The sequence below is a fragment of the Rattus norvegicus genome, chromosome 1 (genome assembly GCF_036323735.1).
Source record: "Rattus norvegicus strain BN/NHsdMcwi chromosome 1, GRCr8, whole genome shotgun sequence".
In the NCBI taxonomy this organism is placed as follows: domain Eukaryota; kingdom Metazoa; phylum Chordata; class Mammalia; order Rodentia; family Muridae; genus Rattus; species Rattus norvegicus.
In genome coordinates this window covers 103,145,452-103,172,277 of record NC_086019.1, presented here as the reverse complement: position 1 = coordinate 103,172,277, position 26,826 = coordinate 103,145,452, and the positions used below count along the sequence as shown (strand labels likewise).

Sequence of the window (26,826 nt, the reverse complement as noted above, 5' to 3'; positions counted from 1 at the left end):
CTCCTACATTCCAGATTTCTCTTATCTCTGCTCCAAGCTCCCTCTCCCTCTCCCCTTCCCCTCCCCCATCTCTCTGTTCTTTCTGTTTCTCCACCTAACTCCTCTGAGCTATGAAGTTAAAAACACATCAGATTCAGTAATGGAGCAACCCCCTTATTGGCCTTCACCTTCAGTTTCTTCTCCCCACCCCTCCCCATCTCTCTCCCTTTCTCCCTCTTCAGCCACAGGCTGTCCTAATCATCCCTGTCTGACACTCACTTTTAGCCTCCTGTCAGTCTTGCATTATGGGGACATCAGACCCAGATTACCCTCTTGATGACCTCACAGGAGTTGCCACGGATGACTGAGGGGGTGGGGCTCCCTCAGACCTGACTCCTGCCATCTCTGACATGAAGCCCTGAGTAGTCGCCATGGTATCAAGGCAGACCATCTCCTTCCTTCTGGACATTGGAGTCTCTTACTTGGTATTGATGAAGTTTTGAGGATCCACCTCCCTTCTTCATTCCTTTATTGATGGGGCAGGCAGATAGTATTACCAACAGCACCAAATCCTACCACATAGTTGTGTCTTTAGGGGGATCCCTCCTGCCCATTTCCTCCTAGCAGTACCTGTCCTGTCCCCTTGCTGGAGAGGGACCTCTTAGCCAAAGTGGCAGTTTTTGTTTCCTTTGGTCCTCCCATCTGTTTGACCCCAGGTTTGCTGGCCAGTCCCTTCTTCCTCCCCCTGCAAGTCATAAATTCCATTATACCTTTTCTCTTTCTGGCCTCCCGCATATATTCATGGGTGCGAGACACTCAAACCCCTCTGTAGCCACGCATCATCCCCCTTTCACCATCTAACTACAAAGTCTTTCACTCGTTTCTAGGGTGAGACATCACCCAACCACCAGGTCCTGGTTGTTTGGAAGTTTCGTCTGCCTATTTTGTGCATGCAGATGGGTTATGTGTGTTTTCTGGTGTGGACATAAGTCTTGTGGCAAACATGGAAGCTGGGATAGAAATGGGTTGAATGTATGGATGATGGCTGCCACTGCATAAACTGATCTCCTTTGAGCCTGTGCGCTTTCTGTGCTCTGTGTTTATTGGTTGTGTTTTGCTTTCTGTGGCACTGCCAGCCGCCAGCCACCACTGCTAATGCCACTCACCATACCTGCTTTGATAACCTGGGCTCAGAGTTGATCTCTGGGCTTTCTGGTCACTAGGCTCAGTTTAGTAGAGAATCAAATGTCTTTTGGGTATGTATAATAATATTAAAGTTGTTTTATGCCATCCTGTTTTATCTGAAAACTAGCTCTGGAGCTGGGTTATGGCTCTCCTGCCTTTAGACCCACCATGTTTGCTTAAAGGTTTTCTCCAAAATCTAGGATTTGTGTCAGGTGTGCCACATGACTGTGACAGAGAAAAGAGAGCAAAACTAGACAAAAGGATTTAAAGTAAGTTGTTTTGCATAGACTTCTCCCTTTTATTCATGTCCTTGGTAAATGGTTAGTTGGGAAATGTGAATGCTTTTGTCAGTTCTGAGGGTCCAAGAATGTGAGGATGTTAAAGTTGGTGTTTTAAGGTACGTAAATGTAAGTTGTAAATGTCTAAAAAAGTAATCGAAGGTAGTGAAAAGATGTTACAGATTTCCTTCACCCTCTATTTTGAAGGCTCGAGTTTTAATATTGGTCCATGAAGTTCTGATAAGACGATAAAGCACTGAATACGATTGTCAGTCACAAGCTCAAGATTGTAAATTACCTTTGGTTATCTTCTAAGTTTAGACTTGAAGATGCTTCTCATCATGCTGAAAAAAAATCTCTGCCAAATCTGTGTTCAGCTCTCTGGATAGAAAACAAAGGGTCATGCTTTAACCTACAGCTTCTGCTATGACTTGAAGGCATGACATCTGTTAGCCGATTTTTCTACAGTGTGAATTTCTGTACAAACAGTGGCAATGCTAATACATCTAAAACTTTTATCTCTTTTTATAAACAGACAACTCATATAAGCTTCAGGGAATCCAGGGAGTCATACAATTTGGCTTCATCTCTCACAGGTCAAACAGACTAGTTGGGAAGTGGTCCTGTACACTGTGTATTCTTTTTTTTTTCTTTTTTTCAGAGCTGGGGACCGAACCCAGGGCCTTGCGCTTGCTAAGCAAGCGCTCTTCCACTGAGCTAAATCCCCAACCCCACTGTGTATTCTGATACTGATTTCTAGGATCAGACATCTGTCTGTAGTCCTGATGAATAGCATGGCCAAGCATCTTCAGTCTCTGTGTTATGTAAATACTCTTCTCCATCACTTTCTGATGAGTCAATAAAGAGTTGATTCAACCTGTGACTAGGCAGAGGAGGAAGGAAGGCCTGAGCTCTGACCCCAGCCAAAGGAGAGCAGAGAAAAAGAGGAGAGGAGGAAGAGAAAAGGTGGCCATGAAGCAGAGGGTCTAGGAGGAGTCTTGATGAGGTCACCAAGGGATTCACCATGAGGTTGTGATAGGAGAACAGCTATGAGGACACACAGGGACGGAGCTAGGCAGACCAAGACTCAAACTGCAACTAACACAGTGCCTGTGGCTGGGAGGTAACTAGCTTAGAGGGTTAGACTAGCTTAGGACCGGCCCAGCTCAGGTTTTCAGCTTGTTAATAATAATACCAGATTTCTGTGTCTATCATTCAGGAGCTAAAACAGGTATGGGAACCCCCCCCCCAAAAGTTTCATTTACAGAGACTCGGGTAATTACAGCTTAGATTTCCCCATCTGCCTATTCCTGAGTGTGTGTAATCTCTCTCTCTCCCTGGTTGTGGGACTTTTCCCCTCTCACAACTACCAGGACTGTGGGCCTGGAAGTTCCAAATGTAAGATTTTCCTTTAAGTTTCTAAACTTTAACGTCTGTCCCTAGTGGATATCTGTTTCAGCAGATCTCCACTCAGCCGACAGACACCATCCAGGAATCAGCTGGGAACTACAAACTGTTCCAAATGGCTGCAAGCCCTGGACTTGCTAAAGCTGCTATGAACCAGTGCAGCTGATGTGAATCCTCCTATCTCTTCAGCTAGGTCTGCTAACCAGATGCTTCTGATGAATGTCCCATTAGCTGAATCCCCTCCAGGCCTTTTACCAGCATTCCATCTTTCCTGGGCCCTGACAATGACATCCTAATTTCAGCAGGAAGTGGCTGCAGAAGAGAGCACACCCCTCCGTATTTTCTACGAAGGCTGACGTGTTAGATCAAAAGGAAACTCCCTGGCAGATGGGACAAAATAGTTACTACCGTGCCTACCGCCATACTAGGAAAGGTACCTGTTAGAGTGAAGTAGACCCAAACCTATAAACAGGTAGAGTTCATTAGCTCAGACAGTTTTACAACATGATAGGGCATTTGACCTGCTTTATGCAAGACAAGGAGGTTATTGTATGGCCTTAAGAAGAATTCTTGTTTCTATTTAAACCACTTGACAAACACGAGAGACAAATTGGGAAGAATTAGATCTCCTAACAGTGGAGAAGGGTGGCCTTTTTCCAGGGAGGAATGGTGCTTCTATACCAACCAATTGGGTATTGTGAGAGATAAGATCCAACAGCTCCAGACAGATCTCCAAAATTATTATCAGGCCCTGGCTACAGAACTGGAGGCCTGAGACTCCTGTTTACACCCAGATGGTGAAGATACAGCTTGTCCTTGTGGATTCACCCCCCGTACAGCAGGACGTAGTTTAATGATGACATCACTCTCTTTCCTGACCACTGATTGGTTATCAATAGTAAAAAAGCAAAAAATAGTAAAAAGGGGAAGAATGTAGGGTAACAGGACACTGGAAAATCCCCCTGCTCATGACTTGACCCCAAACTCTGAGACTTAGAAGTCCCAACCCTCATGACTCAGCATTAATGGCTGAACAATACTTCAGGGTTAACAGGTAAGCACCCTGCTTTTCAATGAGCTCACTGCACATACCCCAAAGATCCTAGAAAAGCTTGTCCTTCTGTCCAACCCTGTGATGTCTCTCTTTTCATCCGGAGGCAGCCACCATTCTGGGTTTCTCCCCAATAAATCTCTTGCGTGAGGTTTGTTACATGATGTGATTTTTGTGGCTCCTGACCATCAAAATGTCCTTATGCTGGGAAAAACTCTTACACATTTCCCTATAAGAAATACCATATGGGCAACAGAAAATGGTCAGAATGCCTGGTCCTTGGCAGCCTCACAAAAACCTCCTCTCCCGGCTCTGCTGGGGGCACTGGCACACTCGGCCAAACCCTTATCTCCTGGCTTTCATAAAATCTCTTTTATTAGTCTTGAAGATGCTGTGTCCCCAGTTTGGGTCAAAATTGAATAAATTAGTTTTCCTCATTTTTTAAATCTACTTTATGTTCTTTTTCTCTTCTTGTAGGGTATGTCAGGTATCACAGAGGGGCTTCTTCTCACACTTCTGGCCAAAAAACAGAGAGGTTGTCCTTACAGACCACACCAGCCCCGGGCTCCATTGATGCCCTTAGCAATCCTGCTCTCTGGACTCCCATAGGACTTTCACCCAGCCATGGCATTACCCTGTAGCTGCTGCAGCACAAACCAGTGCTCAGCAACATAGTGTCCTCCCTACTGCCATCACAATTCATACCGCACCACAGAGAGCTCTTCACGCAGCGTGCCAGGGTTCTAACTTCTGCCCGCTAAGGCCATGAATCTTTGTTGCTAAGAGTCCAGATTCCTTCTGTATCCCGGCAAAGGTAACACTGTCACCTGAAGATAACACCACCTGAAGATCCAAGCATAAACAGATATTCAAGATGCCAGTTACAATTTCCCTCAGGAAAATGTCAGTGAAGCACAAGTTCACCAACAATTGTGGAGTTTTGAGCCTTTGTCAGCTGTTTTCCTGTAGAAACTGTCATGATGGAGCCCATTCCATAACGGTACTGAAGCCGCCATCAAAGTACTTTAGTCAGAAAAGGCTTCAGAATGTCGACATGTAAAAGTCTGTCTTACATTGGCAGGGGACTTATCTCTCTCTCTCTCTCTCTCTCTCTCTCTCTCTCTCTCTCTCTCTCTCTCTCTCTCTCTGTGTGTGTGTGTGTGTGTGTGTGTAAGAGGCAATACACTGACTGAATATTATGAACACTCACTTGGTGTTTCCCACAGACTTCAAAGGTTTCTTAGTAAACTTCTTTTTTAAAAGTGAAGCCCTAAGAAACATTGAGGTGAAGGTCTGAAATGAACCTTCTAGTATATATGATATTTACTGAGAGCACTTTGAGGTCTCATGAGAACAAGACGTCAGAATTTTCTAAAAGAACGTTGAGTACAAAGAAACTATGTAGAGCCAGAAGGTGTGTGTGTGTGTGTGTGTGTGTGTGTGTGTGTGTGTGTGTGTGTAGGTTTGTCAAAGCGTTAAAAAAAAAATCCAGCACTGCAGAGGCCTAATGAGAACACAAGAATAAAGTGAAGGATTTGGTGAACACTATCTAGTCTGGCTGTTCTTAAGCTCTTTGTGTACAACAGGGAAGCCTTAAATTCACAATAATCCTCCTGCCTCTGCCACCTCAGTAAGTGTTGGGATCACAAACATGTGTCACCACTCCCTGCTTCACAGACAGTTTTGATATTCCCACTGAAAGAAAACAGGAGTGTTAGTCTTGTGAGCAGTTTTAGGGTCAAAGTACAGCTCCGGGATTCCTAAAAGTCTAGGCTCAGATATTTGTCTCCATGTGTCAAAATTATAATAAAACTACAAAAGATTAATTTAATGCAAAATCAATCTGCCCATTGGTTTGCATCTCCTTAGTTTATCATTATCCACAACCACTAATTACATACAGTTACTACCTTGGTTTTCCAGAATCAAACAATTTCCATATGTTCACCTTTCCAGCAACAGTCCTACAGCTGGCTACTGAATCACACTATCAAGACAACAGAATGTTCTAGTCTCCTCTCTGTGGTGTGGTAAACACCATGAACAAAACAACTTGGGGGATTAATTGGTTTAATTCAGCTTTCAGGCTATATAGTTCATCTTTGAGTGAAGTCAGGGCAGGAACTCAATATTCAGCTAGCTTTCTTATATAGCCCAAGATCATCTGCCTAGGGAATTGTGCTACCCACAGTGGGGTGAACTCTCTACATCAGTAACCAAAGGACCACCCCCACCCCCAGCCATTCTGATCTGGGCAATCCCTCAAAAGAGACTCCTTCTAAGGTGACTTTCTTTAGGCTGTCAAGTTTACAATTAAAGATAACTAGAACACTTGGCTCCTTGAGTTGATGAACCATTAGGCAAAACTACACGTCTCCTTCCTCTGTTCTCAGTGGAATCAACCAAAGAAGAGGTGCAGAAGCTGCCATGGGAACTTGGATTGCATTTTCATTCCCTAGTGGACAGTATTGACCACATGCATGGACTTAAATTTCACCTTGCAAAACTGTTCACTGTTTTGTATGTATGTGAAGGCGCTTACATACCTTCTGAGCCTTTGCTCAATTAATTTTTTCTTTACTGTTTTGACAGTCCTACCAGTGTAGTTCGACTACTTACACATTCTTCCCCTTTCTGTTCCTATGGTCTGTGACTTTGGCCCAGCATGGAGACCTGGAGTGTCCTCTCCTCTCATCTCCCCTTTCCAAAGGCCTATCCTCATGCCTGCAGGGAACTCCCAGCTCCACTTTCTTTGCGCTTAGCTTTAAGTTCACCAGGCTATGAGCCTGTTCGCACTACATGCTCTTCTAGAAGTTTTACTATCACTTCCTTGTCCTAAGAGACCATGCTTTGCACATGGACCTGTCCACACGGACAGTAGCTGAGTGTGGTCTCAACGTAATTCTTTTCAGAAAGTGGTAGTGTTCTTCATGGTCCTTGAGAATTCTTACTATTTTTGGTTGTGAGTCTAGCCTTTTAACAGCTGAGCCATCTCTCCAGCCCGGTCCTTGAGAACTCTTGACAGGATGAGGGTGAGAAATACCTTCTCTGTGGTAACTAGACTTTCTGATGTTATTTCTAGTTTCCAGGACTTGAGTCAGGTGAAGGTAGAGCCTGAAACCCAGGAGCCCTTCACTTCTGGGATGCTGGGACTGCCCCTGCTAAGCGCAGGTGAGCGGGCAAGGCACGAGGCCCGGGGAAGGGCAGGTGAGTTGTCTCTTATCTCCCCAGAGGGCTCCTGGGTCAGGGTACAAGACTGCAGTTGGCAGTACCAAACTCAGTGACCATACAACAGGGTCTGTGATTCTTCATGCCACGTAGTTTTCTCTGTCCCACCCTTCACTCTTCCAATGATTTGTCTGTGGCTACCGAATACAGGGCAGGGACAGATTACAGCACTCCTGGGGTTACACCAACAAAGATCAATCAGTGGAAGGCCAATTCTACCTCTTAAAAGAATTGAGGAAAACACAACAACAAAAAAACTAGCCCCTGCCCATCAAAACATGGAAAAAGTACACAGGGAAAAAGCCCTTATGTGATGGACATAAGAGAGCCAGCACTGTGCATATAGTGAGCTAGGAATAAAATCAGAACTGGGGTCCTGAGGATTGTCAGTCAGAGCTAGTGGATTGCAGATACTAGCCTGCCTGGCAGGAGACAGTTGGCTTGAGTCAATACTGAATTTTAGGGCACATGTGTTACACACAAACAAGGGCTTCTTCACCTTTGTCTCTCTTCCACAGAACCCTAACATTCACATCCTGGAGAAGCTAAGACTCCAGCCATGCCAGTATCCTGACCTCTATGCTGTATCTGTGAGCCAGGGACAACCTTACCTGGATGGCAGCTATCTAACCTTTCGGGCCCATTTGCACTCTTCAGTGATGAGGTTCACTAGATCTTAGAGCTATGACACCCAAAGTATCTGCTGAGGGACCTCTCCTGGAGCTGGTGTAATTGCAGACAGAAGTGTTAAGGTAGAGACTCCTTAGTGTGGAGTCACGACACTGAGTGCCTGAAAGTGTGAGAAAGGGGGAACCAGAGATGGGAAATAAAAGTGGCTGTTTCTGGAGGTGCAGCTGGGGGAACAGAAAAGGGTCCATATCATATCCATCTGCATTTGTGTTCTGTGGGGTAGTGTACCCCTTTCTCATCTTCTTCTAAAAATGGAAAATTTTCTCTTCTCTAAGATGCTGTATAGAATCCCCAAATCCACATCTCTAGAGGAGCAGGCCCAAGTAGCAGGGAGCCCTTTCGTGCTATGGAACAGGACCTTTTCACCTCAGGCCAGATGATCATCCCTCACCCTCCATAAACCCCAGAGAGAGCTAACCATGGTGCATAACCAGTGTCATCATCTGCAGACATGTGAGCTGCCAGGTTACTTGTCTCCACTGCTTGTCACTCCTCTGGATAACTGCCACTGGAAGCACAAGGCAACTTTCATATATAAGAATTGTGTGTTTCAGGCTGGTCCATCGGCATCAGTCCCCGGATCTTTATTTATTCAAGTTTAAGCGATTGTTCTAGGAGACAGAATCACATGGGCACTATTCAGAAGATACAGGTAGTAGTGCATCCCAGAAACGGTCCATTTCCAAACCATACTGTGTTCCCTGGAGTGTCAAAGGTGAGACTGGATATCAGAAACACAGATGGTCCCTGTTTCCTGACTGAGAAACCCAGGGCATGAATGGACCCCAATTCTTGGGCAATCTTGGACTAATGGACAGCCACGCTGATTTCTTTCTGCTAACAGAAATGTGCACTTACCTTGTATTTGCATTGTGTACATCTGTCTTTTAGATCAACTCCTAAATGCAAAAAAAAAACATAGCTGGATAATGTGGCATTCTAAGAATCACAATCATATTGCTCATGATGGGTAGGCAATTCTTGATGGATATGGGAGAGATAAGTTTCTACCTACTGAATACAGGACAAAACACTTTGGCTGGAGATGAACTGTGAGACACAAATTTTAAGCATAAAAAGTGAGACATTCCTATTTCTGTAATTATATAGTAGTTGGGCTTGAGGTTGGGTGACACCTGAGTTGATCAGAGATAAAATAAGGCCTGGAGAAATACTCTCTCTCTCTCTCTCTCTCTCTCTCTCTCTCTCTCTCTCTCTCTCTCTCTCTCTCTCTCTCCAAATCCTGACATTAAGAGGAAGGACCCAGGTTAGTTAGCAGTTTGCTTCAGCCTCACCCACATTTCTAAAAGAAAACCAGACCTCTAGCAGATGGAATTGTGGTGTCCATCAAGATCTGCTTCCTGAGCTCTGCCTCATTTTCCACATTGAATGCTGCTCTAAGATGAGATGGTTTGGAGAAATCAGAGCTTGGTCCTGGGTTCTTGGGGGGACCCAGATACAGGTGCGTTCTCGGCACTGCCCTCAACAAGTTGCTGTTGTCATAGGGAAGTTGTAGACAGGTACATCCATGATGGATTATAGCAGGTATGGGGGGTGGGGACAGCTGAGTGGTAGAGCCACCAGCATGAGCCTGTTGTCAATTGGGGGTGGTAGTGCTGGTGTTCGGATTTAGCACACGTGCTATAGTATGCTTTCACACAGGACTCTAGAGACGCAAGAACCAGACTCAGTTATAAAACAACACTGAACCAGTGTCACAGCATCGTCTTAGTACTACAATCCAGCATAGCTGAGTCATAATTCCCACTTTACAATCAGAACTCATGCTGAGTTACTTATTAGGAAAGGTAATGAGTGAGGGTTTAGAGGCCTAGGGTTGAAAAAACATGGATATACACTGAAAGCAACTGCCAGCTTCACACAGCTTTGTATTGAGTACTCTGGGCTGGCTACCTTTCACTCTGGCCTCACCTCTGTGAAGTCTTCAAGGCCAATATGACAGGGCTGGGTACATGTCTCACAGGGATGTAGACAAAACTGAGTAGTATGAAACAGGAAAAATGAATTTCTGTGTCATTTTCCAGGATGTAGCAGCACAGGTATCCTGGTGTCCTTTCTTAGTGCAAATGGTAGTTGTAGGTGCACACTTCTAGTAAAAGTACCACCAGTGAGACTTATCTCCTTTATACACCTCCTAAAATGCAGTCTAAAGATGAGAGACCTGCCCTAACCGGGCAGGAATTCCTCACTGGAATGCTCATCCAATCTTAGCTAGATCTAACCTGTGGACATCAGTGAGGAGAGTCTGCCCAACTGCCCCATCACCTCGCCCTACAGGACTAGGTTTACAGGTAGGTCTTTTCCACCCCTAGAGTCTAGGGACTTGGCAAAACCCAGGAGTGATACAGTAGAACCTGGAAGCACAAAGGGATTGGCATAGTGTAGGGGGAGGTGGTGTTTTCCTAATTGGTCAATAAAGAAAGCAGAAGTCAATCTCAGGGAGTGGGGGTGGGTGGAAGCTGGGACTTCCAGATCCCAGGAGAGGAAGAGCAGACACAGGGAGAGGAGGGAGCTCTTCAGGCAAGGCTTTGGAGCAAGAAGGACACAACAACCATGTAAGGACTTAGGGCATCCAGAACTGGTGGCCTCTTCCACTGGCGGATGGCTGATATAAGATAGCTGATAAGTTTAGGGCTAGAGATTTCTATGCCCAGAAATTGTGTTATCTGGAAAGTTTTAAAGTAATAAAGTGGTCTAGTGTTTTCCTTCCTTGGACCTAAGGTGGGTAGGAGAAAGAGAAGATAGGGCGGTTGATGGTGGCTTGACAAAGCTAGCCTGGAGGAAGAGGTAGAATGTGGGCTGGCGGGAGCGCAGCGTGGGGCAAAGGAGGAAGTGAGCTTTTTAAAATTACAAGCAACAGTATGGTTGATGTAAACAAGGGAGGATATTCTGATTAGTTGTTGTTGCAACACAACATATCAAAGTAAATCTTGCCGTTCAATTTCAAGGTTCATGTTAAGTCAGAGCAGAGATCCAGGAAGAATCATCTAAGTGGTTATGGTACTGGTTTTCCATAGAGCTGATGAGGTGTAACTTAGGTCCCAGTCATAGGAATGTCCTGGATCAAGCTCCATGTGTTTTATGTTCATCTCTGGGCCTCTCCACATTGGCTCAATTGGGTTTTCTCATAGTATATTGGCCTTCATATGACTTGATTTTACTACATGGCAGAAGCTTTCACGAATAAGCAACCGGATAAGAAATGTAGACACTCTACTGCTTTTAGTGTGGCCTCAAACACCATGTTATTTCTGTTATATTTTACCTATTGAACTTAGAGATGATAGGGACAGACTCATCTTTCCATAGTCTAGTCAGACTTACATTGTAAATACACTTGGGAGGTAGAAACAGAAGATTCAAGATTCCATAGCCATCCTCTGCTAACTGAAATTAGAATATAGCCTGGACTACGTAAGAGTCGGTCTCAGAGACAAACAAAAACTGAAATAAACAAGAAATAGATGGTCTGAACAAAGAAGGAATATTCATGTCTAGAGGGTTTCAATGAAACCAAAAATGAGGGACATAGCAGGTTTTCGAACCATAAGGAGTAGATACCTGGTAGGTTAAGGTCACTGTTTCATAAGAATAGCAACATGAAATAAGCTTAGTGAAAGAGGAGCTAAAAACATAGGAACCAGAGTGAGAACAAGGGGGCACATGAGGTCAGGAACAGTGGATGAGAAAACAATGACTAAAGAAGAACTGAGAAATAACAGAAGAACCAGGGAAGGGAGGCTATGAATTTACATGAGCATCCCAGAGCCCTCTATTGGTTTTCTGAGATTGGTTTATAATAGTTGGCAAAACAATAAAAAACTTATTTTTCTTACCATGTTTGAGACCTGAATGTGGAAATCAACATACTGGCGAAGGGTTGGCTAATTTTGGAAATAGTCAAGGAAGGCATTTGTGTGTGTGTGTGTGTGTGTGTGTGTGTGTGTGTGTGTGTGTGTGGTGTGTGTGTGTTTTGTTTTCCTTTAGCTTCCGTTTCTAGCAGTCATCAACATTCCACGGCTTGGAGGTATGCCACTGAAATCTGCCTCGATGATCCTGTCTTCCAAAATTTTTGAGTCTTCCCATGGCTTTATCATAATAAGAATGCCACTAAGCAGATTTAGGACCAACCCTAACCAAGTTTGTCTGTATCCTAAGTTATTTCTACAAAGAAGCCATTTCTATGAGACCATCTTCTGACGTTCTGGAAGAACATGAATCATGGAAAAGCATTACTCACACCAGCACAAATGGGCTCTGCAGGTACTGGCATCGGTTCATGAATATTCTAGGCTTCTGTATCTCTTTCAAATGGCACCCTGAAGGTGATGATCTCCAGGAACCTGAGACTGGACGTGGTGCTTAAAGTCTAGTGAAATGCCTAAGAAGTCAAAACTAGCTACTTTGACTGTAGGCCACCATGCTAGGGACAAGTCCAGCACAAGCTGTCCCTTCCTAGACAAAAACGAGGGAAGTTGTGTGACATTTAAAAATACTAGTATCATCTTGTAGAAGAGGGGGAGGAATGACTGAAGAAGCCAGAGAAGTCAAGGACACAAGGAAATCTACAGAATTAACCTGACCTGAGCCTATAGGGGCTCACTGAGATTAAACCACCACCAAGAGAGCATGTATGGGGAAGGACCTAGGCATGGCATCCTACACACATGTAACAGATATGCAGTTTGGTATTCGTGTGGTATCAAAAGCTGTCTCTGACTCAGCTGCTAGCCTTTGGGCCCCTTTCCCCAAACTGGACTGCCTTGTCTAGCCTCAATAGAAGATGCACCTCGTCCTACTGCAACTTGATAGGCCAAGGTGGGTTGATATCCATGGGAGGCCTCCCCTTCTCTAAGGAGAAAGGAAGGGAGGGGAAAGGACGGAAAGGTGAGAGGGAGGGAAAGTTCTGATCAGAATGTAAATTAATCCACTGATGAAAATAAAAATAAAAATATTATTATCCAGACAGGCATACTGGTACACATCTTTAATCCTACCCCTTGGGAGTCAGAGGCAGGCATAGCTCTGTGAGTTCAAGGCCAGTCAGGTCTACATAGTGAATTCCAGTACAGCCTGAGCTACATAGTGAAACCCTGTCTCATGTAAGAAAAAAAAAAAAAAAAAAAGCAAAAACAAAACAAAAACAAAAAACCTCCCGCATTAAACAAAAAACCATTGATGTAATATTGATATAATTTCCAATAAACTTTTCTAAAAGCCTCAAAATCTTGTAACCTTAACTTTAGAAGGTCTCAAATAATTAGTCAACATTTCCTCAACATGCAGAGAAACACAGTCCATAAAATATCTACTACAGTACAGGCATTTGTGCATCTTCCTACAAGTTGATTAATATTTCTCAAACATATATTTATGTTTAAACAAGCAATGCATAGCTTTTTTTTAAACTATGGACTATGGCTTGTATGTAGTTTGTGTATGTATTGTGTGTAGACACCTGTGGCAGGTTATGTGTGTTTGCCTGTGGTGTGCAGAAGACAAAGATTTTACCAACTGAGTAGTGTATCTTCCTAGTCTTATTTAGAGCTGTGATAAATCACTTTTCATTAAAACCAAGGGGAATATTTTTATGAGGGAAATGGATAAGGAACGGACTCTACAATAAATTCTTTTATGTGACCGAATGAATGCCTGGTATGAGTACCTGAGTCTATTGAAATGACATGATTTTGAGGGACTTTCTGTATTCTGAATTCATGTTTCTTCTCAGTATTGCATGGATGGTGCACCTAGAGTTGATGTACAATGTCTCACAGCTTCAGGAATGGTAATATGTGTGACTTGATTATATGCCTTCAGCTGATACATAACAGATTTCCCACAGGCAGAGCATCACTGTAGTTTCTCTGCACTCTGAGTTTGCTCATAGGATGTCACTTGTGAATTCTGCAGGAAACCCTTTTCACCTTTGTTATGGACAAAAGGCTTGTCCCTACTGTGAATTTTACAATGTCTATAGAAAGAAGACTTATCACTGAAGGCCTTCCCACATTCGGCACACACATATGGCTTCTCGCCTGTGTGAATTCGTTGATGCTCTTTGAGATTGGCTTTAGAAGACATTGCTTTCCCACAGTCGCTGCATATGTAAGGCTTCTCTCCAGTGTGAATTCTCTGATGTGTGCTGAGAACTGACCTATCATTGAAAGCCTTGCCACACTCAGAACACACATAAGGCTTCTCCCCAGTGTGAATTCGATGATGTACCTTCAGGTGGGATGCTCTCCGGAATGACTTCCCACAGTCAGAGCATTTGTAAGGCTTCTCACCGGTGTGAGTTTGCTGATGCATCTGTAGGTGAGAGTTTCTTCTGAATGACTTTCCGCAATCGTCACACTTGTAAGGTCTCTCACCAGTATGAATTCGATGATGCACGTGTAGGTGCGACTTCACACTATATGATTTCCCACAGTCATGGCATTTGTAAGGCTTCTCTCCTGTGTGAAACCGACAATGCTTCTTCAGATCCGAAGCATAAAGAAACAACTTCCCACAGTCATTACACGGGTAACATTTATCTCCACTGTGAATTCTCTGATGTGTGGTGAGGACTGACTTTTGGCTGAAGGCCATTCCACAGTCAGAACATACAAAAGATCTACCATCAGTGTGAATCTGATGATGTACCTTCAACTGGGATATTTTCCTGAATGATTCCCCGCAGTCAAAGCATTTGTAAGGTCCTTCACTGGTGTGAATTCGATGGTGTGCAAGCAGGTTAGATTTAATACTGAATGACTTCCCACAGTCAGGGCACTCATAAGGCTTTTCCCCGGTGTGAAATCGACAATGTTTTGTCAGATCAGATGCACAAACAAACATTTTCCCACAGTCACTGCATGTGTACGGCTTTTCTCCAGTGTGGATTCTTTGATGGATGGTGAGAACGGACTTTTGGCTGAAAGCTTTTCCACAGTCAGAACATGCATACGGCTTCTCACCAGTGTGTGTCCGAAGGTGCACCTTTAGATGGGATGTGTAACTGAATGACTTCCCACACACATGGCATTCATAAGGTTTCTCCTTTGTTTGGATTCCACAGAGCACTTGCAGGCTAGATTTACCCCTCCGTGATTTGGCACAGTCAGGACATTCATAAGGTGTCTCTTCTCTATGAGTTTCTGAATGGGAGGCCAATTTAGATTTGTGAAGAAACGTTTTCCCACATGTGTGACAGATAAAAGATGTCTCCATATTGTTAGTTATTTGCTGTTCACAGAAAACCACCTCACCAGTGAAGACCTTCCCACATCCAGTATATCCAACTGGTTTGTCTTGAAAATTAATTTCATGATCCATAAGTGGCAGATTAGGAGAAAGAATGTTTCCAAACTGACTCTCATTGTATGATTTCTCTCTTTGAGGGGGAACTGTGCATATGTCATTAGAAGAACCTTGTGTAAAACACTGATGAGATCCGATAATATCATTGAGCTGCTCTATGGTATTGCTTTGATTGTCACTATTTGCTCTTGGAGGTACATATTGTGTAGAAATGAGGTGGGGTTCTCCAGTTTCTTCATAGTCACAAACGCTGTCTATGTTCAGTAACTTCTGGTTTCGGAAAGCATCAGGACTTATGGGTCGGACCTGGCTTTGCTGATCTCTTTTTGCAGCAGTGTCATCATCCTGCCAGAGTTTCTCTAAAACAGAGCAACACGAGCCATGCCGTGTGACTTCGTTGGTTGCATCAGTTAGAAAGGAGGCTTTCACAAAAATCTGTTGATGTTGTATGTCAAGCTGCAATTTACCTGTAGAGAAGAGAAAGGAATGAAGGAATAGGCAGCGAGCAGGATGGAGGAGGAATCACACAGAAATGAATCTGAACAGTGGGACATCTGAGGTAGGCTGGAGAGATGGTTCGGTGGTTAAGAACACTTGTTGCACAAGTAGTGCAATAGAAACTCACTGGAATCTAGCAGGTGACCCTAGGGAAGGGTCTTAGTAACAAAGTAATGAAACCTGAAGCAGCTTTTTTCTATAACCAGGCAAGGCTTCCACAAACACAGTCACAAGACCTTCCACCTATAATTCGTCCTGTGGGCAAGATGTGCTGGGGTAAAGGTGGTGCAGAATTTGTAGGAGTGGCCAACCAATGGTCCAACTTGATAGCCAAACTGTGTTGGGAGCTATGCCCTTAAAAAGCTTCCATTATTGATGTTAATATTATACTTAGAGTTAAGTAAGATAAAATGGAAAAAATGCTAAAATGAAAATATGATGACTGGGTTCATTAAGAGGTCAGGACAATGGAAAATCCTCAGCCAGCTGCAGAAGGCTAATACAAATCTGGTGGTCAGGTTGCCTAATGATATGACAAACTTGTGACCTTTCTGAGAAACCAACATCCTGTTGACGTCAGTTGATTGCCTGAACACAAGAGCACAGTGTCCTTGGCTTGCGTAAATATTTCCCGCTTGCCCCCTCCCTCTGTTACCCCTGCTATGGTATAAATTCAGCCTTGGGAAAAAATAAAATTTGTTGAATTTGTCGCCTTGATCAGACTCCTGTCTTGGAGTCCTTCTTCGAGTCTCTTGTCCTCCATTCTCTCCTAGGTGGTCCCCAACCTCCACTGACTGCCCTGCGGGTTGGGGCAAAACCATAAAAGGGAGACCACACCTGACACTGCTTAGAAGGCCAGGAACCAGAGGCTGAATAGCCTAGGATAGAACCAAACCAAACCAAAAACAAAAAAAACAAAACCCCCAAAGAACAACAACTACAAAAAGGCAACCAAGTGATTCCTAATGATATTCTGCTTATACTCATAGACCAGAGCCTAGAATAATTGTCAGCACAGAGGCTTCATCCATCAACTGATAGGAGCAGATGCAGAGACCCACAGCCAAACATTAGGCAAAGCTTGGTGAATCCTGTAGAAGAGTGAGAAGAAGGATTGAAGGAGACAAGAAGAGTCAAGGATACTACAAGAATACAGCCTACAGAACCAACTAAGAGGACTCAGAGACTGAACCAAAAATCAGGAAGCCTGGATACAGTTGTGTAGGTGGGTGTTCTTATGGGACTCCTAACAGTGGGAGCTGGGGCTGTTTCTCACTCTTGTCTACTTTTAGGACTCTTTTCATCCTACTGTGTTGTGTCATACAGCATTAATAGGAGGGTATGTACCTAGTCTTATTGTAACTTGTTACGCCATCTTTGGTTGATATCCCTGGCATACCTGCTCTTTTCTGAAGTGAAATGGAGGAGTGGATCTGAGGGAGAGGGGCTGAGGTAATTTGAATAGGTTTGGCTCCCATAGTTTCATGGGTTTGAAAGCTTAGCCAAAGGGAGTAGCACTATTAGGAGGTGTGGGCTTATTGGAGGAGGTGTGGCCTTGTCAGACAGAGTGAGTAAGTAACTGTGCAGGTGGGCTTTGAGGTCTCCTATGCTCAGGCTCCACCAGTGTAGAATCTAATCTCCTGGCTGCCCAAGGAAGATGGTTTCCTTCTTGCTGTCTTCTGATCAAGATGTAGAAATTCTTGGCTCCTCCAGCACCACATCTGCCTACATGATGCCGTGCTTCCTGCCATGATGATGATGGACTAAACCTGAAACTGTAAGCCAGCCCCAAATTAAATGTTGTCCTTTAAAAGAGTTGCTGTAGTCGTGATGTCTCTTCACGGTAATAAAACATGAACTAAGATAAACTAAGGAGGTGGGGGGAGGGGTTGGGAGGAGAGAAGAGGCGGGAACTATAGAAAGGATGTAATATATGAGAGAAGAATAAACAACAGCAACAGCAACAGCAACAACAACAACAACAGACCATTAGTTGTTCTTGCTGATGACTTAGATGTGGTTCCCAGCACCAACATGGCAGCTAAATTGTTAACTACAGTTCCAAGGAATCTGATGCCCTTTTCTGGTCTCCACAGGTACTGTACACACATGGTATATGGACATGAGAAGGCAAAACATGCATACACGTAAAATAAAAATAAAACCTCAACACACACATCCCACATTTAGTGTGTGTGTGTGTGTGTGTGTGTGTGTGTGTGTGTGTGTGTGTGTAAGTGTATGCACGTGCATGTGTTGCACATACCATGGCATATGTGTGGAAGTCAAACTACAACTTGGGGAAATCAGCCTTGCAGGCCCCTTGAGTCAAACTCAATATTGGCAGCACAAAGCAACAAATGTAAATGACAAAAAAGGAATGAAACATCATGACAAAAGAAGGAAAAAACTCATAAAAGACCTGGTATTCCACTATGTTTCAAAATGAGAAATAAGTAGGCCCAGATCTTAGGCCCCCAGACGGCCATGCTCACCCACTGCCATGCTCACCCACTGCCATGCTCACCCACTGCCATGCTCACCCACTGCCATGCTCACCCACTGCCATGCTCACCCACTGCCAAGAGGTGGCTGTAGATCTCCAGCATCACCTCCTGGTACAGGCATCTCTGGGCAGAGTCCAGGTGCTGCCACTCCTCCTGGCTGAAGTCCACAGTCACATCATCAAAGGACACCAATCTCTGTAACAACATACTCATTGTGAATTAACATGTGTTTCCAGTTACCCCCCACCCCTTAAATGAAGCTTTAAGCTTTCTACAAAACACCTATTTCCCATTGTACTTTGGAGCATAAAGGAAAATGATATATATATATATAAATAAACATAAACTCACCACCTAATAAATACTATCATCCCCTCACCAGCAGGCCAGAAATGGATTCTTTCTCATTCTCTCTCAAAGATTAAACAGCATGACAGTTATTCAGTCACATCGTCCATATCTGTGCTGGGTCCCTGGGAGTCAACACTGTATGAGTTTTACTCTTAAAGAAGCTCAGAATTGCCAAGTAGCAAATATAAAGACTCAAGTATGGGGCTATAAAGGAGTATTTTTAGACAAATATACAAAGCAAATTGTTGGGAAGAGTGAGTTAAGACACTTACCTGTCATGATGCTAATTTTCTAATTAGCAATGTCTGTTGCTAATCAGAGCAGAGCAACTTAGATTGGAAGTGAGAAGTTTGAATGGGAACGTGGAATAGCATATTCTAGAGGAGAACTGGGATGAAGGTGAATGACGGTAAGAAAAGCCACAGTTTCATGGAGGGGCAGAGAGCTCTGAGTAGGAGGAGACAGTAACAGCTATAATGCCTAGAAACTATTTGTCATCTGAATCACAAGGAGGTACTTGGTGGGTTGACGAAAAGGGTATGGAGTTTTCAATTTTGAGTCATGGATTGTCGCTTAAGTAATTAATTGCAGGGACATGAAGACCTTCAAACGTGAAAGGCTGGTTTTATTGCATTCAGTGCGTGTCGCTCAAAGACATGATGGTAAAAGGACCTGCCTTTGGCAGCACCTAAGACATAAATGAAACCTTCTGAAGGGCAGTTACTTCTACAGAACTTTCCTCTTCGAAAATGGCTGCTAAACTACACACGAGAAGCGCTGCCAGGTATGACTTAGCATCACAGGAGAGAGATGACCTGCATGATGGCAGGATACAACAGTGCAAGCCACCACTGTGAAGCATACTGCAAGAATAAAATCAAACCAGAATGTGATCATTCTCCAGAGCAGAGATCTCCAACACACAAGCAATGGGAGCCACGAAGTCATCTCCGATTTCCATCAGCCATAATAATTACACGCAGATGAAATCAACTCAATAGCACATTTTATTTAGCCCGACAGATCCAAATTATTATTTTAAGATACTCAGCTTCGGACTAAAGAGAGGGCTCAGCTAAGAGCACCGGCTTCCAGAGATCTGGGTTCAATTCCCAACACGCACATGGCAGTTCACAACCTGCCTGTTAATTCCAGTTCCAGGGTATTCAATGCCCTCTTCTGGCCTCTGTGAGAACTGTATGCGCATGGTACACAGCTATATAAGCAGGCAAAACATCCACACACATAAAATAATGTGTGTGCATATAATACATATATATTAAATTAGTCAGCCTTGAGGAGCCAATGTGTATCTATGAACTGGGAGAGAAAAATCCAAAGACTCAGGGACTTGTACCCATGTGTGGTAATAGCTATGTAGCTGTTACCTTGGCATTGAACCATTCCCTTCTGGAGGAAGGGAGGAGAGGTTCTAGATGCCACGCCTTCATGTTACATAAATGTGTAAGCTGGATACACAGCTAGGGGAAGGCAGTGACAGGTTTTGGTGAGGCAGCTGCCCAAGGACCCCACCCCCAGATGGCTGCACTCCGCACATGCTACCATAATTAACATATGTATATAAAAAGAAATCTCTGCTTCACCAAGCTAGGCTTGGATGCACCTCCCATTTTTGTCCTGCCAGTCCTTTGGGTTGAATAGGAACGGGACTCCCCAGGGAGTCATAGATGGGCAGATAAATCTAAATCCAAGAAGCAGCACAATGAACGCGTCACGAAAAGATGAGGAAATGCTGGGGTTTCACCCTCTGTGCTGCACTCTCAGCTGGAGAATCAGGGTTGCGTCCAAATCTTCTGCTTCCAGTGTCTGCCGTCTAGCTAGGGAAAGTTGAACTTGGGGCATCTCTCCTCACCTCACACGGTCCATCCTGCTCCTCTGCTCCCAATCTCTGGGGCATCTGGCAGAAATTCATGTCGGTAGGCATGTCCTCCGTGGTTTCCAGTCTTGGTCTGTCTCTGACTTCCTCAGGATTCTGAAGATAGGTCAGCATGTGGAGGATCCACGTAGAGTTGCGGGGCAGAGGCCAGCTTGGTTATGATGGGGAAATTGGAGGTATGAATAACTCGGCCTCACCCAGAGGTCTGCAAAGACATCAGAAAGTCCTGGGACGTCAGCGACCATATTATTTTTATCATTCAGCCAACTTTTATTTGCCCATGAAGAGTTGAAGGCTCTACCTGAAGGTCATCCTGTAGACACTGCAGAGCAGACAAAGCCCAGAAATGGCCAACTCTCCAGTCTACCTCTTAACTGTGACAACAGGAAGGTATTATGTAAGGTGGCATAAAGCAAGGATGCGGGTATTGATCACTGGTATTGGGAATCCGATGCAGGATAAGGCTCATCGGCCCTCAGCTTTTGACTGGAAGGTCAAAAGTATGACTAAAAAATATCAGCTAGCTGTTAGCTTATTGTCCATTTTTTTAAGCTGTACATCAGAGGCTACTTATATCTGGTGTCTTACAAGGAGGCATGTAGGATGTCATACAGGTGAAGGCAAGTACAGAACGAGGCCTGTCATTGGACAAGAAGGAAAGATGGGCGGGAGAAAAGTTTTAGGGAGAGGAGACTGGAGGAGGCAGAAGCAGCAGGAGAGAACATGGAGGTTTATGTTAAGATTCCTCTCTGCACATTTACAAGTTGTTATGAAGATTCTTAAGGGATGGATGTGTACAGGGTTTTGTGTGTCTAGGTGAACAAATTATAGATTATCAATTGGATCAGAGGTTATTGTGTTGTGTGTTATTTCATATGGCGATTTAAGTTGAAGAGAGTTTGTGGTGGTCGTGGAGACACTGGGCTGCCACAGAATTGAGATGTATATTTCTGGCATGGTGGCAACCAGGCTTGGGAACTAGATAGGCAGAGAGATTGTTGCCAGGCTCAAGAGGAGCCATTGACAGTGTGATATGGGATAGAGCAAAGCGGGTGAGAGGCTTTGCTGACTGAGATGAAGATATCTTGGGGCACTACAGTGCAGGATCTGGTGCGGGGTAAAAGAAAGATTTTTTCTTTATAATTTTACAGCAACAGAGGCAAGCAAGGCTGTACGATGTTCCCTAGTATGACCTAAGGTCATCAAATGGAAATGAGGGGTCAGTATATATCTGACTTAATACAAAGTGACACACTGCCCCAGTTCAAAGTTTTTGTTTGTTTCTAGACAGTGTTCAAATGTACTAACGTACCTCGCAGCCTACTCTCTTCTAACATCTCTGTAACTACCACCATCCCCTCCTTGATCAAAGATGAGATATACGTAAGGACCAGGACCTCTGTTCTGTAATCCTACCCTTTCCTCCTTTTTGTCATTCTGTATCACAGGCTGACAGAGAACTCATTACATACTCCAGGATGGCCTCCAGGTCATAGTGCCACTGCTCTATCAGCCTATCAAGTCGGGATTGCAGGTAAAACATCCCTCTGGCTGACTATAGATGTCTTCCTGTCTATAATGAGTTCTCTAGCTACACTGGATGTGATCACTCAGACCAGTGATTTTCAGTGACCTCTAAAGACGATACAGGAGTGCCAGGTTACAAACTATCCCCCAGTGACTGACAGGCAGTAGGACCCTGAAATTACAGCTAACATAAATTTTCTCTAGAGTGTTTTTTCTTGACTTCCACATAATCTCAAATAACTCGCAACACAGGGGTCCAAATAACAGAGCCCAGGTTGGAAGCAATATTGATGCTGCTTGCTTGCTTGCTTGCTTTCTTCTTCTTCTTCTTCTTCTTCTTCTTCTTCTTCTTCTTCTTCTTCTTCTTCTTCTTCTTCTTCTTCTTCTTCTTCTTCTTCTCTTCTTCTTCTTCCTCTTCCTCCTCCTCCCCCTCCCCTCTCCCTCCTCCTCCTCTTCCTCCTCCTCCTCCTCCTCTTCTTCTTCCTCTTCCTCCTCCTCCCCCTCCCCTCTCCCTCCCCTCTCCCTCCTCCTCCTCCTCCTCTTCCTCTTCCTCCTCCTCCTCCTCTTCTTCTTCTTCTTCTTCCTCTTCCTCCTCCTCCCCCTCCCCTCTCCCTCCTCCTCCTCCTCCTCCTCCTCCTCCTCCTCCTCCTCCTCCTCCTCCTCTTCTTCTTCTTCTTCTTCTTCTTCTTCTTCTTCTTCTTCTATCTTCTTCTTCTTCTTCTTCTATCTTCTTTTTGAGGTAGGATCATTTGGTCTGGCTGGGCTTGAATTCATTCTATAACACAGGCTGGCTTTGATATTGTGACTGTCCTACCTCATCCCCCAGTGTAGGGAATAAATGTATGCTCCACCAAGCCTGCCTTGGAAGCAGCTCTGAAACAAGTTTCTAGAAGCTACTTTTGTCAGTCATGCCTAGCGGCTGGCTACACGAAAACACAGCTCTCACTTCAAAGGGAATAGGAACAGTTTAGTCTAGAGCCAAGTAAGTGTACCACAGCCTGGGCGTGGAGAATCAGGTTACATTACTACCTTGTTCCAATGCAGTAACAGCTTGGTGAAACTGTTGTATAAGTGAACAAAATGAAACCATAAATCAGAGTAGTCCTAAAGTACATTGGTGAGAGTCAAAGTGAGGTAGGAACAAATAGGTTCATGGTTGGGACTCACCACAACATGAGGAATTACATTGACGTGTCACAGCATTAGGAAGGTTGAGAACCGCTGCCTCAGAGGGAAAAGGTGCTTGCCAACAAGCCTGACAACCTGAGTTCGATACCTGGGACATACATGGTAGAAAGAGGGGATAACTCCTGATAGTTGTCTTCTGACCTATACATGCACAACACACACACACACACACACACACACACACACACACACACACACACACACGGGGTAGGGGAGAAGGGGGAGAGAGACTGATTGACTCTGTCTCAAATAGAAAGGTAGGTGCGCTGGAAGGAAAGCCTGGATGGTGTCCACTGGCCTCCATGCTCCCCTGTACACATACATGTACCCACAGCCAAATAACCCTGCCCCTAACATACACACCAAAACAACAACAACCAAAATTGAATGCTGGTGGAACCGTTAGGTTACAATGAGGTGAACAAGTAAGTCTCCATTACAGGCCTCACATGCTCTCCGATGACATTCTTGGCCTTTCCGTTGCTGGAAACTAACGGGCTGCTTAGGTAAACTACATAGATGGACACTGACTAACTGCTGAGGGGATCAAAGACAACTAAAGACAGACTCCACGCCTGCAGTATATAAACTCTCTACAATCACCCTAGTACTTTTCAGTTCATCAGCCTTGAAGAATCTTTAACATAGGGGTGGCTTCTGGTTTCTGGGAACTTCGGCTGCAGACCTACAATCCTAGCCCTCCAGAGGCAGGTGGATCACAGCCGCATTTGAGGTCAGACTGGTCTACAAACTGAGTTTCAGGCTGGCCAGGAGTACAAAAGATAGGAAGGAATGGGGAGGAGGGAGGGAGGTGGGGGGAGGGAACAGTGGCTGGAGAGATGGCTCAGTGGTTAAGAGCAATTGCTGCTCTTGCACATGTCTCAAGCTCAGCACCTATGTGCAAATGTGATTCACAGCCTCCTGTAGCTCTAATTTCAGAGGATCAGATGTGCACAAGGACCACGCTTGGTGTCCCTATATACAAGCAGTCAAACACTCATATACATAAAAGTTTTTTAAAAAAATGAAACACACACACACACACACACACACACACACACACACACACAGAGCTACTTTTACTAAAAAGCATTGTGTATGTCTTCTGTATTATGACTCTGATTCCTAACCTACTTCACGCCCAGCCTGGCATCCTTCAGCCTGTGCCTCCAGACTGCTAAGATTACAGGCCTGTCCTATGTCACCACAACCTGCAGCACTGCTTTAATACACACCTCTGGATTTCTAAACCTAAACCCCAAGTCTGTACACCAGAGACAGACATGGGGACACCAGGTCACTTTAACTCTCCTTCTGCTCAATGTAACCAATGTATGGAATCCCATCCTCAGCTATTCTTTTATTCCTTAACATTTTTTTTTTTTAAAGAGATGGGGATTCCTTGGAGAAGGTAGCTCACTAGTGGTTAAGGAAATTCGTTTTGAAAGAACTATTTTTACTAGTCAAACATTTAAAAATTATAAGTGTATGGGTGTCTTGCCTGTCTGTGTGTCTGTGTACCACTAGCTGGAAGGACAGAAGGGATCACAGATCCCCTGGAACCGTGCTGGGCAGTTCAAAGTCACCATGAGAGCGTGGCTGCTGGGAATGCAACTCTGCTGACCCACACCTCAGCTCCCCTTCTGCCTTTCATCCTCGCTGGTATCTTCAGTAAGTATACTGGATGAGACTGGCCTTTACCCAGGCTTCTGCCTTAAAACCTTTTTTTTTTTTTTGCAGCACCTTGCTGCTTAACTGCCAGTCACCAATCCTTGCCATTGCCACAGGTCCCAAGCACAGGCCAAACCTTCCATCAGGTCTCACATCTGCAAAGGACCGCAGTATTTATGTAAACTGGCCATTGCAATTGAATTGGGATTAGTTTTTTTTTTTTAATCCTTTGTCTTCAGCTGCAGACAGGGAATGGAATATGCAGAACACCTGGGGCCAGCCCCAAGGTTTATGTCCCAGCTAAGATGACTGTGCCCATATTAAATATACCTAATGTATCTCCTAGTTTTCATGCAGTTCTTTCTATTGCTAACACTGCTTAGGCTGACATAGATGGAAGGCACTGTGCCCCTAGTTTGGGTCAAAACATAAAATTCATTTGTTCGTTTTCTCTTACTTCTTGGAGTTTTTGTTCTCTCGCAGGCCAGTGTTTGACCAGGAGCCAGGGCTCCAGTTACCAGCTACTCAAACACCGTCAGCCCAGAAGGCAGAGCGGTCACCCTCACAAAGCACCTTACATTGGCCCCAGGCTCCATCGCAGCCTGAGCAGCCTTGCTCGCCTGACTCCTAAGCCAATCACTGACTGAGCGGATCTCAAGCCACCTCAAGGTCCTCGCCCTGAAGCTCCCGGATGCTGCAGCGCCCACTCACTGGGTGCTGCTCCGAACGCCCTCACATGACAATTTTCACGGACGAAGGTGGGAAATCCCAGGGGAGAGCTTCCTGGGAAGTGACAAAACACAGATGCGGAAAACCCGCAGGAACAGAATGAAAGCGAACCGAACGACCCCCGCTTTATACACGGCAACACCCTGCAGACGATTCAACCATCACTCAGCACAAACCAGCGCTCAGCAGCACAGCGTCCTCTCTGCTCCGCAGTCACTCACCGCACACTGCACCTTAGAGAAGCTCTGCACACGGCACGCCAGGGATGCGAGACTTCCGCCCACAGACACCCACAATTCCAAGGGTTCGGATTCCAAACACCCACGCTGCCCTGGCAACGACAGCAGAGGCGAACTACTTTAAGATCTGAGCGGATGTGATCACTCTAAGCCACTTCCGATTTGAATAAGGGTTCCCTCAGTACATTACCACGTAGCCCGCATGCATGACGCGCATGCGCGCTACCACTGCCGAAGGTAAATCTTGCCAGTACTTATTATGGCTCGTCTGGTACCATGACTGCACCCACACTCCAGTGGCACAGAGGCGACCATCAAAGTGCTTCAGTTCCATACAGACAGGCAAGCCTGTGGAATGTGATGTAGTGAAAGTCTAAGTCTGTCTCACATTGCTGGAGGGTTTATTTACTCCTTGTAAGTGTATAAAATTCTGAGAGCGTAACATTACATCTTCCTAAATGTACCCTTTTCTGTATTTTATTAGATTTATTTTATGTATTTTTGCCCGTATGATAAGTTTATAGCACCCAGGACAGCTGCAAGAGCAACAAGTGCTCTTAACCTGTTTCATTTTCTTCAACTTTTCTCTTTATTTTCACCCGAACTTAAATGAGTTCTTATTTTTGAGATGGCGTGGCTAAGTTGGTCTGACTGGCTTAGAACCGGCATGTAGATCGTTCTGGCCTTAGACTCTCAGACATCCCATAGCCTCTGTTCCGCGAGGGCTGGGATTAAAGATGTATACCACCAGACTGGCCTTTTCTGATTTTTCGAAGACTGAAAACTATGTGGGGTTATTAGGAAACAGGAGGTGAAGTCATATGGAACATCAAAGGTGAGAATCTGAGATAGACCATCACGTACTTCATACTGGGGCATCTCACAGTTCCCAGAGTAGAGAAACCTGATTTTACTTAGAAGTAAACTTTTTTCTAAGTTGCATGATAGAGATAATGTAGAACTAGGTGGGAAGTGGAAATAATGGTAAGTGGAGACACCAGTCAAATGGAAAAATAACTGTAGTGACTAAATTAGTAAACCTAATGTACAGTATGAAAATAAAGAATTGTGTGAG

The 26,826-nt window shown here is 44.6% G+C and overlaps 2 protein-coding genes across 10 annotated transcripts in view; both read right to left on the bottom strand.

The window, feature by feature from the left end:
* The window catches only part of Zfp819 (zinc finger protein 819), a 58,634-nt gene extending 49,926 nt beyond the window's left edge, over nt 1–8,708 (bottom strand). For 4 of the 7 annotated variants that reach the window (XR_010052073.1, XM_006229046.5, XM_039111789.2 and 1 more), the window contains exon 1: nt 259–8,708. The gene's annotated coding sequence lies outside the window, so the exon portion shown is untranslated. The other 3 variants (XM_017589129.3, XM_063261741.1, XM_063261747.1) reach the window with 3 other exon arrangements.
* A 4,103-nt stretch (nt 8,709–12,811) lies between these two features.
* Zfp719 (zinc finger protein 719) lies at nt 12,812–25,759 on the bottom strand. Of its 3 annotated transcripts, XM_063286875.1 has the most exons (6): nt 25,689–25,743; nt 23,092–23,200; nt 20,699–20,771; nt 20,374–20,602; nt 18,218–18,344; nt 12,812–15,611 (listed from the first exon to the last, which is right to left on the bottom strand). In XM_063286875.1, the coding sequence occupies exons 4-6, from the start codon at nt 20,509–20,511 to the stop codon at nt 13,693–13,695; spliced, it is 2,184 nt and encodes a 727-aa protein (XP_063142945.1). In that variant the 5' UTR covers nt 20,512–20,602; nt 20,699–20,771; nt 23,092–23,200; nt 25,689–25,743; the 3' UTR covers nt 12,812–13,692. The 3 variants fall into 3 exon arrangements, with proteins under 3 accessions (XP_063142945.1, XP_008757661.1, NP_001406937.1); NM_001420008.1 differs by lacking the exon at nt 20,699–20,771 and having other exon boundaries at nt 12,919–15,611; nt 25,734–25,759; XM_008759439.3 differs by lacking the exons at nt 20,374–20,602; nt 20,699–20,771; nt 23,092–23,200; nt 25,689–25,743 and having other exon boundaries at nt 18,202–18,337.
* Between the last annotated feature and the right edge of the window lie 1,067 nt (nt 25,760–26,826).

Coding starts and splice junctions, on each gene's coding strand:
- Zfp719 (NM_001420008.1), bottom strand. CDS start 20,511: ATGCTGACCTATCTTCAGAATCCTGAGGAAGTCAGAGACAGACCAAGA. Junction 18,345..20,373: donor AGCAGGATGGACCGTGTGAG/GTGAGGAGAGAT, acceptor ATGTTGTTACAG/AGATTGGTGTCCTTTGATGA. Junction 15,612..18,217: donor CAGCCACCTCTTGGCAGTGG/GTGAGCATGGCA, acceptor TCTTCTCTACAG/GTAAATTGCAGCTTGACATA.